Raw genomic sequence first — 15045 nt, forward strand, 5'->3', positions numbered from 1 at the left:
TATTACTGAGCGGTTCAGCTGTATTCACCTCTTGGGCCACATCCTGTGCTCCCCTTAGAGCTAAATCAAGAATTGCCTCTCCCCTTGTGGGTTCCAGGACTAGTGGCTCCAAGAAGTTCCAAGAATAGCCTCTTGTAGTACACAACTCCAATTCATCCCAGAGCAGGTCTTTCTATGCATTGAATGAGACAGGAGTTCTGTGGAAAAAATACTATGTGATCATGAAATTAAAGACTGTATCCTAATGTATTTGCACAAGAGGGGTGAATTTAGATTGCATATGGAACCTTAATTCTGGCATTTCTTAGCTTTGAGTGTTTGACTTTGCAAACTTAATATTCTTTTAATGTAGCTTTTTGTGTCTAATATAATGCAACTATATGAAACAGACATTATGGGTGAAAGGTAATGTAAGTGTGGTGTAATATTTTATCTCTTTTACATATTTCCTGCCAAATATGAGCTGTATATTTGAGGATGACCATAATAGGAGGAGGAATATGCTCTTCTATCCTCATTCTCTTCAAGACAAAATTGAGAAACCTTCCCATCCCCCAATTTATTTATAAATCACATAATGGTAACACAGGTCATGAACAGATTTTAAAAAGTACCTCCTTTTATCTGTTTTAAATGCATTTCCTTTTAATTTTGTTGAGTTTCACCCTTGTTCGTATGTCAGGAGATGGCATTAAGTTGAAATGCCTGACTGGAGTTGTATTGTCGTCTCTCGACCACAACTCCTCTTGCTTTTCTCTTTTCTTAACTAAACAATCCTAAACTCAGATTCTACAAATATTTGTGTGAGTGCTTAACTTTAAACACATGAGTAGTCCTCTTGGTCTTATGTAAGTGTTTGCAGAACTGGGACCTTAAGGTTTTCATTCTCTCCTCATATATTGTCATCTCTGCAAACATTTTCTCATGCCCTTCTCTGAACCTTTTCTATTTTTGCTACAACTTTTTTGAGTTAATGTGACCAAATCTATAAATGCAGTGCACCTGTTCAAAGTGAGGGTGTACACTACCACCAAGATGCATGGATGTATATATTTTTAACCAGTATTATTCCGTATCTTAACCCTTCCCAGGAAGTCAATTTGAATCATGCTGAGACCAAAAATTGCAGTAAAAGTAGTGCTTTTTTATTAGGATGGTGATGTTTGTCAAAACAGAAATTGTGACAAAGAGACCTTGTCAGCTATGGCCAAATGTGCAGTTTGTAACTCTTACATGGCCTAGAGCCTTGCACTTGGCTGTCCTAGATGAAGCTGGATGACAGCTAGATTTCAGTTACCGCACAGTAACACCCTGTTTTGACCCTAGGTTTCAGAGGTGCTGAGTGCCCTTGGAAAGTGCTCACATATCATGGGATCTGGTCCCTTGTTTGTTAAACAAGTGGGATGCTTGAAGTGTGGGTGGCATTTGCTGAGGGAAATAGTTGTTGAAAGCCCCAAAATGGCTTTGATAGTCTTCTGAAGTTAAGGGGTTCATGAAATAGACTGATAGGATCACAGAAAAAATGGTTCTGTGGTGTGTTGGCCAGTCTATGTAGGAATATTCTGGTAACTTACAGTAATTTGCAGAAAAAACAGGATTCTAGTTTTCATAGTTCTTTCCTATGCTTTGCTTTAATTTCTTAGGCTTAGTATAAATTTTTATTATTTAATATTTATATTACAGTAGTATTCACAGTACCCAACTATGATGTGGGCCCTATTGGGGTAGGACCTGTAAAAACAGAAGCAATAAATACAGTTCCTACCCTGATGACCATACAATGTTTTGTACATGTGCGCAGATGACTTTCCCATCTACTCTAAGCACTGTCTTGACTGTTGGGCTCGGTGCCAGGGCTTGGCTGTTAATCCTTTTTCCAATGTTGCACATTGTGAGATTTTATACAAAGTATTCCTCCATTTAAGAATCTTCTCAGAGTATACATGTTTAATATCAGTTTTGAGAGTCATGGATATCTATGAAGAGATCTGTCTTCTAAGTGATGATACCTGTACACAGTAACAGGGATACTAATTTTGTTTGGGATAAGGTGCATTAAAAGGAGGAGATGCATCTTTAAAGCCAGCAAAAGTTTGTTATGTCTAAATAAAAACCCTTCTTGAGGTGACTGTACTAAATGAGAGAAACAAAGTCATGCCTCTGCTGTGGTATGTAAATATATGTCATGTGAGAGTAACGCCATCAGCTAATAAGTGATGACTGTGGCAAATTGCCAATGAAGGACAGACAGACCAACAGGACATTTAACAACAAAAGAGCCAAGAACTATATAGTCTCTCCAGTAAAATTTACAGTCTGACAGGTATTTTAGGACATTTAAATGTGTCTTTTACCCCTATGGCTTTGCCAGAGCCTTTCCCTAGCTTGAATGATCGCTTCAGGGTTCTAACAGAAATCGGCTCTGGGGTAAAATTTTCAAAAAAGCCTAAGGCCCAGATCTTTAAGAGTATTCAGGCATTGCACCATTCATAGTTGTGAGGTCTAAGTTACTTAAAAGGCAAAGTCCCATTTTTAAAAGTGACATAGGCACTAAGAGGCTAGATCCACAAAGGGGATTTAGGCTCAGTGTTGCAATGCCTAACTTTAGATGCCCTGCTGCCTACTGGAATCCACAGCCCTGAGTTAGGCTCCCAGGCCCTTTGTTCAATGTGTGGGGAGTTTGGCATCTAAGAACAGGATTCACAGAGGCCAGCAAGCTCAGAGGGAAGCTGCCTAAGCTAGCCAACAGGAAATGCCTAAACCTCATCCCCCTCAAGGAGTTTTAGGTGGCTAAATCTGGACTAAAGAGAATCCCTTTGGGATCCACAGCCATGAACCTTCTCCTGGAATTAGACACCTAATCCATGACAGTCCTTTTTCATGCTTCCCCTAGTCCAGTGGTTACAGCAGTGAGCTTGGAAGTGAGACACCTGGGTTTAAATCCCCATTCTGCCTGAGAGGAGCTTAGTCTTAAATGTTGAACTCAAATATGCCACCTACTAGGTAAACACTCTCACTGCAGGTTTCAGAGTAGCAGCCATGTTAGTCTGTATCCGCAAAAAGAATAGGAGTACTTGTGTCACCTTAGAGACTAACAAATTTATTTGAGCATAAGCTTTCATGGGCTACAGCCCACTTCATCAGATGCATAGACGGGAACATGTAGTAAGAAGATAATATAACTACAGAGAACATGAAAAGGTGGAAGTTGCCATACCAACTCTAAGAGGCTAATTAATTAAGATGAGCTATTATCAGCAGGAGAAAAAAACTTTTTGTAGTGATAATCAAGATGGCCCATTCCAGACAGTTGACAAGAAGGTGTGAGGATATTTAACATGGGGAAATAGATTCAATTTGTGTAATGACCCAGCCACTCCCAGTCTCTATTCAAACCCAAGTTAATGGTATCTAGTTTGCATATTAATTCAAGCTCAGCAGTTTCTCGTGGGAGTCTGTTTTTGAAGCTTTTCTGTTGCAAAATTGCCACCTTTAAGTTTGTTACTGAGTGACCAGAGAGGTTGAAGTGTTTTCCTACTGGTTTTTGAATGTTATGATTCCTGATGTCACTACAGGGTATTTGGGGATGGAGCTTTCTCTGTCTCTACTGTTCAAGCTGTTTCACTTTGGATTAAAAGTGTCACAGGAGTAGGGACTAGAGCCTGACTCTCCCATGTCCAATTCCCAGGTGAGTACCCTAGCCATTGAGCTAGAGTCATTTCGTTGTCTGCCTGGCATCGCCATCTCCTGTGTTTTGTGTGGTGCTCAATCCAAAAGGCATGCTGGGTAGGGCAGCCCCTGAATGTGCCTCCTGGATCAGGCCCTGCAGGCAAGATAGGTGGGGGAATGCCTAGTTTGGGTATCCCGCCCTGGCTTAGGCGTGAGATTAGCACGGGGCATCAGGATTTAGGCAGCTGTGCACATGATCACTATCAGAAATGTAGGTGTCTATGGGAATTTAAATGCCCGTGGGGTTAGGTAGCAGCTGAACAGGGCATTTGAGGATCTAAATTTTGGATTTAAGAACCTAAAGTGGCAGTTAGGTGCCTAAACCCTTTGTGGATCTAGCCATTAGGAGCCTAAGACCTGGTCTACACTTAGTTAGGTTGACATAGCTAGGTCACTCAGGGGTGTGAAAAATTCACATCCCTGAGTGCCAAAGTTATGACGACCTAACCCCCAGTGTAGATGCATTTAGGTCAATGGAAGAATGCTTCCGTCAACCTAGCTACCATCACTCGGGGAGGTGGAGTTCCTACAATGACAGAACCACCCCCTTCTGTTGCTGTCAGAAGCATCTTCACTATGGCAGTACTGCAGCATAGCTATGGTTCCATAGCTGTGCTGCTGTAACACCTGTTGCACAGTCAGGGCCTGAGCCTTATTGAAAGTGAATGAGATGTAGGCTCTTAAGTGTTTTAGATGCCTTTGAAAATTTTACCCCCTAGTCTACAGCTCAGGCCTTATGTATACAACAGGATCTTGTGAATCTAGCTTCCTAGTAACTGCTGAATATTCACCTGTGCCTCTTTGTGTTAGTTTACCCTGGCCTGCTAGGCTTGATTCTGCCCAGTGGCAGTGGCTACAGTATGAGGAAGTGGCTGTTTTGCAAACTCCGAACCCTTTTTGAATGACTCTGAAAGTAAGGAAGCTGCTGTTCTTTCTTTCCCACCCAAACCAGCTCTGGGCTGATGTACCAAAAGCTGCAAATATAGCAGAACAAGTGAATAATACACATTTTAGTTTAAAGAGAAGCAGACAAAGGCTGTCGATGGAAAAGGGAGTTAAGTAGGGAATGGAGAGGGTGGGAGTTGTTGCAGAGATGAGGTGGGGGGGGCTGAGTAATAAGCAGTAATATGCAGGTTGTTTTTTGTTTTTTTCTCCTCACCCCCAAAGCAGATCAAAGAGAGATGTCAGGAAAGAGGGGCAGAGAATGAGGCACCATTATTCCTCTCATATAGTCTATAGGCCACTTGATGTGGTAGAGGTGTCTGTTTCAAAAATTCAGGCTGATTCCAGAGTTAATCTAGCATCTCTGTGAGGTGCTAAAGGGGGACATGGAATGGATAACCTGAGGATGCTGGCCATAATTCCTTCTTTGTTGACCAATGGAGAGAATAGAGGCATAAGACAAACCAAAGAATCCAGGGTTTTGGATTACTTTTTTATTGCTCCTCATCAGCATCTGTGCTCGTATCACCTTTCCCGTGGACAGGCAGAGGTAGCAGTAGATCCCACAGGAATTCTATATTATGTCCTATGGTTCAGTTCCCACCTATCCTGAGTTTTATGGACAGCTCCCATATTCCCCTGAGTTCTTCCAGACAATATAACTCTGTGAACATATTTGCATGCTGTCTGCAATGCTAAGAAGATTGTTGTAACAGTGGTGACCTTATATCAGGAACCCTGTCATAACTCCTTCATCCTAATGCACGCAGGACTACCAAGGCTCTTTGAGAGCAGCGTGATCCCAGGAGGTTGGGTAGGTACTGCCAGAGGCACCATATACATGTCCCATAAACATGTATCTATACAATGGCCTAGTGTCTTAGCAGAGTAAACTCTCTACTTTACAGGAGACAGAGCCTTCTCTCTGAATGCTGGCTCATGATACAACTTGTGATGGGGATATCTAAATTGTGCACATGAGAGAGAAGAAAACAGAGAGTCACTTGTTCTTTTTTTCCTCTGCCTGTTTGCTGTTGGCTTGGAGGCTGGCTGAGAATATGTCCCCCCTAGCTATAGGGAAGACATTAATATCACTTAGTGGTTCAATAGTGTGTGGGGAGAGGGGATACTAGCTTCTCTCTCCCCCCTCCCACTGATGGCAATGGGGTAGGGTGGGATGTTCTCACTAGTTCATCTAGAGGTCTATGTTATCACAACATGATGGGGGGCTGGGAGACACCTGTGATAACCTAGTTTCTGGGTAGCTGACTAAAGGATTCCTCTATGGTCAAAGGTGTTTCCTCAGGGTGGTAATGGCACTAGCAGCCCCACTCTGAGCCATGGCACTGGCAAAAGCAAGCATTCATTCTTACACCATACACCTCTACCCCGATATAACGCTGTCCTTGGGAGCCAAAAAATCTTACTGCGTTATAGGTGAAACTGCGTTATATCGAACTTGCTTTGATCCGCCGGAGTGCGCAGCCCCCTCCCCCTGGAGAACTGCTTTACCGCGTTATATCTGAATTCATGTTATATCGGGTCGCGTTATATTGGGGTAGAGGTGTATATGTTCAGTAATATCCAAAATCCTCTCATGACTGTGGCTTCATTGTGCTAGGTGCCATACAAACACAGCAAGACATGGTCCCTATTTATTATCTCTATTTCAGTAGCACCCAGAGGACCCAACCAAGACTGGGACTGCATTTACTAGACACTGTACAAACATATAGTGGGAGACAGTTGTGCCCCAGTGATCTTGCAATCTAAATAGAAAAGCATCTGAGAAGAATCAGGTGAAGCTATTTGTCCAAACTCACACAGCAGGTTGGGGCACGACTGGGACTAGAACCCAAGTCTTTGGGGTCTAGGGCTGCTAGCAGTCCAATATTATAAGGGGGACATCCCTTATTTAAATAAAATACTGTTTGTCCTGTACTAAATCAGCACAGGACACCTTTTATCACATATTTCAACAAGGATTCAATGCTACTCAAGTTGCTGCTGGTTGGCAACTTGACCTGATGCACAGGGTTACAATGCCACTCAAATTTGGCCCAGCCACCCCTCCATCATGCCTAAGTAGCCCCTGGACCTCTGGGTTTCTCCCATATTTTTGAATTACAGTGTTGGCAACCATACCTGAGTCACCTATCCACAAGACTGTACTGCCTCCCAGATGATCTTTGCTCTGCTGCTGTGTTTGCGATCTGATTTTAGACAAGCTGGGGTAACAAGTAATAGGAGGAAAGGAGACTGAGGGTGAGGGTAGGAGTAATAAAAATGCACTGTTCCATTGTTGGCTGTGTGCACAGCTGGAGGGTCCTGGATCATCTGACCATTTAAAGAAAATCTTTTTTTAAAATTGCTATTAAATCACAAATTCATGAACCCCTTTTACAGTTACCCATTTCCCAAGCAGACAGGGCCCCCTGGCTGCCATTCCTTTCTCTCTGGGGCTGGTGGTGAAAAGGGACGTCTTAAGCCACCCTGAGGGGAGGGGCCCCTGCTGCCACCCCTGGGACGCAGGGGAGAGGAGAGCCCCATGCTGCTGCCCCTGTCTCTCTGGGAAGGGGCGGGTCTCTTTGCCAAGGCTACTTCAAGTGTGTGTGTGGGAGGAGGACAGAGCCATGGGGTCCCTGTGTCATGGTGTGCCTATGGCCCCAGGTTGCCTTAATCTGGCCCTGGGCACCATTACTGAAGCCACCAGCAGATATCTGACAAAAACTGTTGCCTCCAATAGTGCCTGCCTTCCTGGCTCCCAATACCTGAGGCAGGAGGGGGCGGGGGGAACTGCTGTACTAATGTATTCTCTACCCACTACTTGGGAGATGGTTTTTTTTTTATGGGAGTGTTAGGTAAAAAGCAAGTCCTTACTCACCTCTCCAGCACCCGAGTTCGTGCGGAGTTGGTATGGGGCTCACAATCTGTCAGAGACCAGACACCAATTCATTGATCAACGGGCTCACACTATTCTTAGCTTAAAAGGCTTCAGAGTAAATGTGGCAAGTTTATTAGGGGTGAGCATCAATATTTATACACAGAAGTAAACAAAGTGATTAACAGATCATAATGGTCATGCATAATCAATCAAGATTCTACAGGATAAAACAGGTTAAAATGTAAATTCAAAAAGACAAAAGGGGAGATGGCTACTTAAGGGGAGGGGGGTGTCATGAGTAGTTTGCAGGTCAGAGCTTTGATTAAAAGTTCAGACAGAAACATCAAGTCTGGGTTAAGTTTAAGCTCATCAAAAGTTCAGACTCAACAGGAGCCTTATACTCTCCTCTCACAATTAAGGCTGAGCCCCCCAAGCCTGGGCTGTCTTTGTCTTTTCCCTTGGGTTGCAAGAAGGGAAAGGTGGAGACACTGTGTGGGTTTCTCTCTTCACCTTTTCTTCCCTTAGGCACCAAGAGGACTAGCATCTTGGATGGAGGGCATGAGTAGGTCCAGGGGCTCCATTTCACTCCCTCTTGTTGGGACACTGTGGTTGGAAATATACCACCTCAATGTGGAACCTAAAAAGAGGGTCTCTGAATATTGTTTCTGGTTCCAAATCTTAAGAGCAGATTGAGAGACCCAAACCTTTCATTTGTACCCACAAAATTCGGCATGGGTGGGAGGGGTGTCTCAGATTAAAGGTCTGGGTTTGACCCCTCTGTAAGTGAAGGTGATATTTGTTTACTAAGACATGCACTTACATTTTAACACCCCACATCTACAGGATGGATGTGTTTGTGAAGGTTCCTGTCAGATTCCTGTAGTGTCTTCATTTATTATACGAATCTGAACTTCCAAGTGCAAAGTGTAATCCTCATGACCTGGATAGATTTAATAGCTCCTTTAAAACAGGACAACTCCAACCAAACTATTGTGTATGTTTATAGTGTGCTTGGTTGTGTGTGTAATGTTGAATATAAAATATGAGTGGATATAACACGATTACACACAGAGAGCCACAGGTATTTGCCTGTACGTGACAGAATATAAAACGTGAAGCTATAATATATATTATATACATATGTGTATAATGTGTGTGTTTATAATTATATATGAAGAGGGGGATGCGTGGGTTGAAGAAACCACTTTCTGACTGCTTATTAGAAAGCAATAAACAACCGCCTGAATCCCAGCAGTCTAGCGAGTCTGGGACATTTTAAAGTGAATTCTTATCCTCTGGAGTTGGAGATCTCCAATTAGCCTCAGACTAAAGCGCACAGCGTGTGTGTGAAACAGGCAGTTGCTGGCACGCAATCTTTCCCAAGGTTGTGCTTCCTTTCCTTTTTCCTGAGATTTGGCGCAGGGGGAAGGGGTCGAAGTCACATGGACACAAAGCTTTTGATTAATGTCCAAGCTGCCTGGGCTGCTGCTGCTGCTGAAGCCTTCCAATCTCGCAGTCCCACAGAGCGCTCGGAGAGCAGGAGCCAGTGACCACTCGTTTCCTACAGGCTGTGCCCGCTTCCTTACTGGAAAAGAAGACACGCATTTGTATCGCTTTGCTCCTCTGGCTCTCAAAGCACTTCTTGAGCAGTGGAAGAGCGAGCGAGCCTGGTTAACAGCCTGCAAGCCACGGAAGACCAGCCCCCCGCTATGTAACTGAGTGGGGTCTTTTGTTGTCCCATCTGAACTTTGCTAGAGGAAACACCGAGGCGGCTTTTCCTATTGGTGGCTGCGAACAGCAGAGGAGCTGGGAGAAGCAGGAGCTGGGAGCGAGGCTTCGCTTTGGGGAACAATGACAGAAGAAAGCAAAGGCGAAGGGAAAGGGGAAAGCGGGAAGGACCTGGAGAAACAGCTTCGCCTCAGGGTGTGCGTTTTGAACGAGCTTCTGAAGACTGAGCGGGACTATGTGGGCACTTTGGAGTTCCTGGTGTCGGTGAGTTAAGTTTCACGAAGCTGGGTTCATCGGTGGCTAATGGAACAACACCCCCTTCCCGCCCTCACAGGTTTACCAAGAGGGGGGACAACACCAAGGAATTGGGGTTGTCGCGTGTGGGGGGGAGGGCGAGAGACCCAAACAAACGCGCTCGGAGGCAGAGCCGGGTGAAATACTTTTCCCTGAGTCAATCTGTTTATTGCAAGTAGCTGTTGTTTTAAAGAGACTGAAGCGAACTAGCTTGTAAATGGCTGGCCCTAGGTGCGCTTTTGCAGGGAATTTACCACGAGACAAACCATTAATCTGGGACTGGCATCCAAGAACAGAGTGCCGTGAGATGCAGGTACACTTTGTTCAACGATCTTTTCAGTCTTCGCTCGTTATCCAGACAGCAGCGCAGTGCAGTCCTTTTACTTACCCCCCACCAGAATACTATGTTTCAAGGGTTATTGTAACAGAAAGAGCAAAGGGGGGTTCTGATCGACAGCAGCTGTTGAGTATTAAAGCCACATGTGGCATTCACCCCTTCCTCTACCCCCATATTCTCCAATTTAAACCAGGCTTTGTAATGTAGTGGTTGGATGGAGAGTTGAAGGAACGGTTAATTATTATTATTATTTTTTTAAAAGCATCTTAGAGTATGTTGTAGCAGTAAGTTTTAGCTTCATTCTGTGTCTTAAAATCAGTGTTAACATGATTTATTGTTAGGTTCAAATCAGGTAGTTGCAGAAACTTTTGCTTTCTGATGAAGTTATCCTCTGGTAGAGCCAAAGAAAGTACTATTTCCACTATGGAATGATAAGACAAACATCATAACATTTCTTCCCATTCCCATTTGCACCCAGCATCAACAGCATCACTTTAAGGCCTCTTTGGGATAAACAAATCTCAAGTCATCGGCTTAGTTTTGCAGAGGGTCTTCCATAATAGCCCTGACATTCTTTTCTCTCCTCCCCCATCCCCTCTGAAGGGGCAATCTTTCAAACAGCAAACTTCCTGCTTTGTTTTTTTTGAGATCTCTGAACTTTCTGGTTATTATCATGGCAAAGGAAATTCTCAACTTGACTGTGACAAGGAGAATAAAAGCACAGACAGTGGAGTGAAATAAGATCTACAGAGTAGCCTTTTTGTCCATTTGTTTATGTAAAATGATCAGTGGTCCAATGTATTTTGCTTTTATATTTGAATATTAAAAAAAGAGAGAAAGTGGTAGTAAAATTGTACTATGCTATGCTTCCATTTAGCAACCATGCTGTGCTTATTGGCACAAATATTGATTTTTAAGTGACTTTGTCCAAGATTTGGTTTTCAGCTGTATATTTAATCTACCTCACAATAATTATAATGTTTACATTTTCACAAGTGACCGGTTATTTGGGATACTCAATCTTTGGGTATCCAACTTGAGACTCCTTATAGGGTTTTGGTTTTCAAAGAGTAGATTCAGTTCCTCCCCTGCCTGATGTGGAGCAAGGATTTGATGTTGGGTCTTCTCACTTCCAGGAGGGTGCCCTAACCACTGGACTATGGGGTATTCTGGGACAAGTTTCTTACACTGAAGCAGTTCCAGAATGTATAAATTATTAAATACCCATTGGAGGAGGGGGAATGGAATCTGGGTCTCTATATACAGTGGACGAGCTTCAAAAGAAGTGATTGAGAGATACCTTCCCGAAAATACCCCATAGCCTGGTGGTTAGAACACCCTCCTCTCAGGAGGGAGGTACAACTTCAAATCCCTGCTCCTCATCAGGAAGAGGTGGGAATTGAACCCTGGTCTGTGTGCTAACCAATGGGCTAAAAGTTATAAAGGGGACAGTAGCTTCAATTCCTTCTGTGTTTTTTGCAAAAAAGGGATTAGGTGCCTATTTCCAGGAGAGGGTTCATGACTGAGAATCCAGTGGAGATAAGTGCCTCCTTCTGACCCAGACTTAGGTGCCTAACTCCCTTTGAGGGGTAGGGCTTAGGCCACACCCCACTCATATATATTTCCTATTGGTTAGTTTAGGCAGCTGTCTGCTCAGCATGCTGGCCGTTGTGGATCCCATTTTTCAGTGCCTCTCTAGATATAGAGATCTTGGGCATCTAACCTGGAGCTGTGGATTCCACTGGGTGACATGGCACAAGAACATTAGCCAATGGAAGGCTGAGCACTGTGACACTTAAGACCCTTTGTGGAGCTATCCCTCAGTGCTTTAAAAAATTTTACTGGTTGAAATTAATAGGATCAGAAAATATTTGCCACAACTTGAGATCAGGGCCTATTTTTGTGAGGCCCACAGAATGCAATGTATTATGCTATGTTTGGAGAGGCAACTAGCTACAATTACAAACATTACAACACAAGAGTCCCTGGTGTATATGGCAAGCTAGTTTGACTAGACAAGATGGTGTGGAAATTCAAGTTGTTAAGAATGGTCATATTTTCAGATATGTTAAATATAGGAAATAAAAAACTAGCTTGGTAAATGAAAAAGGCCAAAATTAATAGGGAAAACTTGTATGAAAAACCTCAATGAGGCTATTGTGAAGAAGTGGGAACAAAGACATTTAAACCATGAGAAATTACTTGATGGTGTCATTTTTCTCATTTTGAAAGTGAATGCAATGTTAGTGAAAGATTTGGGATTAACAACACTGAAGATTAGAGTCCTTTGTTTATCTGTAGAACTGGTTCAGGTCTGGGGTGGTTTCCCTGTGCTACCCTGTCAATGGACTTCAATCAGGGACCCTCACTTAGGATAAGAGGGTAATTTGTTCTCCAGGCCCATTCAATCCTTGGAATTTTTGCTAAAACTGTCAAAAAGTTTATCAACTGTGCAGATGTTTTTTATGCTATTTGAATGCCCATCAGGGGTGGCTCTATGTATTTTGCCGTCCCAAGCATGGCAGTCAGGCAGCCTTCAGCGGCATGCCTGTGGGAGGTCCGCCGGTCCCGTGCCTTCGGCGTACTTGCCGCCGAAGCCGCGGGACCGGCGGACCTCCCGCAGGAAAGCTGCCGAAGGCTGCCTGACTGCCGCCCTCACGGCAACTGGCAGGGCGCCCCCCGCGGCTTGCTGCCCCAGGCACGCACTTGGTGCGCTGGTGCCTGGAGCCGCCCTTGATGCCCATTACAAACTAGACTAAGGTTACTATCTCTTGTTATAGGCACTGTGGTGGTGCTCATCATTGTGGTATCTGATCACTATTTCACACAGGCTACTGTGTCAGTCAGTACTAACTTTCAGTCACTATCAATTTGAGCTAGATTCCGAGAGGTAAAAGACTCCATACCCCATTTTACCAGCTGCCTGATAACATTTTTTGTTAACATTCATCACATATGATTCTGAACAAGTTCCGTTAGGAATAACAATGTCAATATAATTCCAATACTGGAAATGAAATGAAAATATTCAACATCTATGTGGTCATGATGGTGATTTTTTTTTTTAACATTTTTGGCGAGCTGACCTATAAAATATTCAGGAAGAAATTTTCATGTGGCCATTCTATAACTTTTTAATCAAATGTGCCCTGTTAAGGAGTGATAACACAAGATGATTTGAGCAGCAATGTGATTATAAGGGGGAATGACTGGAATTCTGTACCTGTTATTATAAATCATAGTTCCTGACTCAGTAGGAATTGGTAAAAGAAATGGACAATAGATAACACGGGGTGGGGTTTGTGTGGGGAAATAACATAAATCATAATAGATTTATCAGTCCTAACGTAAAATTCCTTCTAATGTTAAAAGTGAAAACCTGAAAGTCTGAAGACATTGACACAATGCTTCTTCAAGACCTAGTAAAGTAATTGGACTATATACAATAAGTAGGGCCCTACCAAATTCACGGTCCATTTTGGTCAATTTTACAGTCATAGGACTTTTAAAATAGTCAGTTTCACAGTTTCTGATGTTTATATCTGAAATTTCATGGTGTTGAAACCGTGGGGGTCCCAACCCAAAAGGAGGTTGTGGGGGTTGCAAGGCTATAGTAGGGGGGTTGTGGGATTGCCACCCTTACTGCACTGCTTTCAGAGTTGGGCAGCCAGAGAGCAGCGGCTGCTGGCTGGGTGCCCAGCTCTAAAGCCAGCATCACCGCCAGCAACAGCGCAGAAGTGAAGATTGCAGGGTATGGACAGTGGATTACCATATGTCCTGGTTTTCACGGCAGCCTCCTGCCTGGGTCAGCGTTTGACAGCTGGGGTCTCAGCCTCCTGCTCGGGTTAGGGGCCGACAGCCACCGTCACTTCTCTGCTGCCTTCAGAGCTGGGCTCCCAGCCAGGATCCATGGAGCTTCCTGCAGCTGTGGAAGGTTCCTGGAGGTGGGTCTGACCCGGCTCTGGGAGCAGCCCCCGCAGGGGAAGAGGAAGTCCCATCCCTCCCCAGCCCAGGCTGGGACTAGCAGCTGGAGCCTGGCGCATGGTAGGAGCCCTTGGCTGGAGCGCTTCCAGTCCTTCCCCTCCCCTACAGTAGCCAGATTTCACGGTCTGTGACGTGGTTTTCACGGCCATGAATTTGGTAGGACCCTAACAATAAGGCATTGTAGTCTTAGTATGTATCTGAATTGTAAAATTCTGCTTGCCCATTCACTGAGAATATTTTGGTTAGATAAATAAAATACCTTTCTCCCTCAGTCATTCCTCATCCATCATTGTCATCATGGTAAGGAAGGGCAAGAAGACTTTTTGTCTGAGTTGGTAAATTTGTATCACAGTTTTGCCAGGCTGGTGTGTATATTAAGTGAAATACAGCAGAAGTATGTCAAATTGGGTAAATACTTTCATTACTGAATTGGGCATTGCTGTCACGTCTATATGTGATTTCTCATACCTGCCTATTTTTGGTGTTTTTAGCCTACACACATCACAGATCAACCTCTGAGAGGGCCAGATTATATTAAAATTATTCTTTCCTTTTTCTGAGTCTTCTGTGTGACAAACTTTAATAGCATGTCATATATAAATTCAGTTGATACCTAACTAATAACTGGACATTTGGGCCCCATTTCAGATAGGTACTTAAGCACTTGCATAACTTTAAGCATACTAGTAGTCTCATTGCCATGAATAGGGCTAGACATACACTTAAAGTTATGCATGTGCTTATGTATCTGACTGAAACATGGCCTTTATTGTTAGAATATTTCATTCTCGCATTTGGAGTTTGAATTGGATGCCAATATTCATTTGTTGTTATAGGAAAGTTAAGTTATGGTAACTAAAGAACACTAATAAATACAGCTAACATTACGGCAAACAATAAACGTTATCATCTAAGGCACTAAAGCATTTTTAAAGGACATCGTGTTTCTATAGCTAAAGAATACTTTGAATTACTTGAAGTTTCTGAGTACTACGTCACCAGCCAATTGGCATTCAGAGTTCTCCAACACTTGGAAGTACAGCACTTTATTTTGCTAATCATGCCATTTCATACAGCTCAAAGAACATTAGAGAATCCTGACTTTTCCAATGAAAGGGAAGACTGTATTTAAAATCTATAAACTACA

The 15045-nt window shown here is 43.5% G+C and overlaps 1 protein-coding gene across 1 annotated transcript in view; it reads left to right on the forward strand.

Moving 5' to 3' along the window:
• The first annotated feature begins 9406 nt into the window (after positions 1-9406).
• The window catches only part of PREX2 (phosphatidylinositol-3,4,5-trisphosphate dependent Rac exchange factor 2), a 288646-nt gene continuing 283007 nt past the window's right edge, over positions 9407-15045 (forward strand). The window contains exon 1 of the mRNA XM_026662446.1: positions 9407-9547. Coding sequence (XP_026518231.1) covers positions 9407-9547 — 141 coding nt within the window. The remainder of the gene's footprint in view (positions 9548-15045) is intronic.

The sequence above is a fragment of the Terrapene carolina genome, unplaced genomic scaffold (genome assembly GCF_002925995.2).
Source record: "Terrapene carolina triunguis isolate 2854851 unplaced genomic scaffold, T_m_triunguis-2.0 Scaffold58, whole genome shotgun sequence".
In the NCBI taxonomy this organism is placed as follows: domain Eukaryota; kingdom Metazoa; phylum Chordata; order Testudines; family Emydidae; genus Terrapene; species Terrapene triunguis.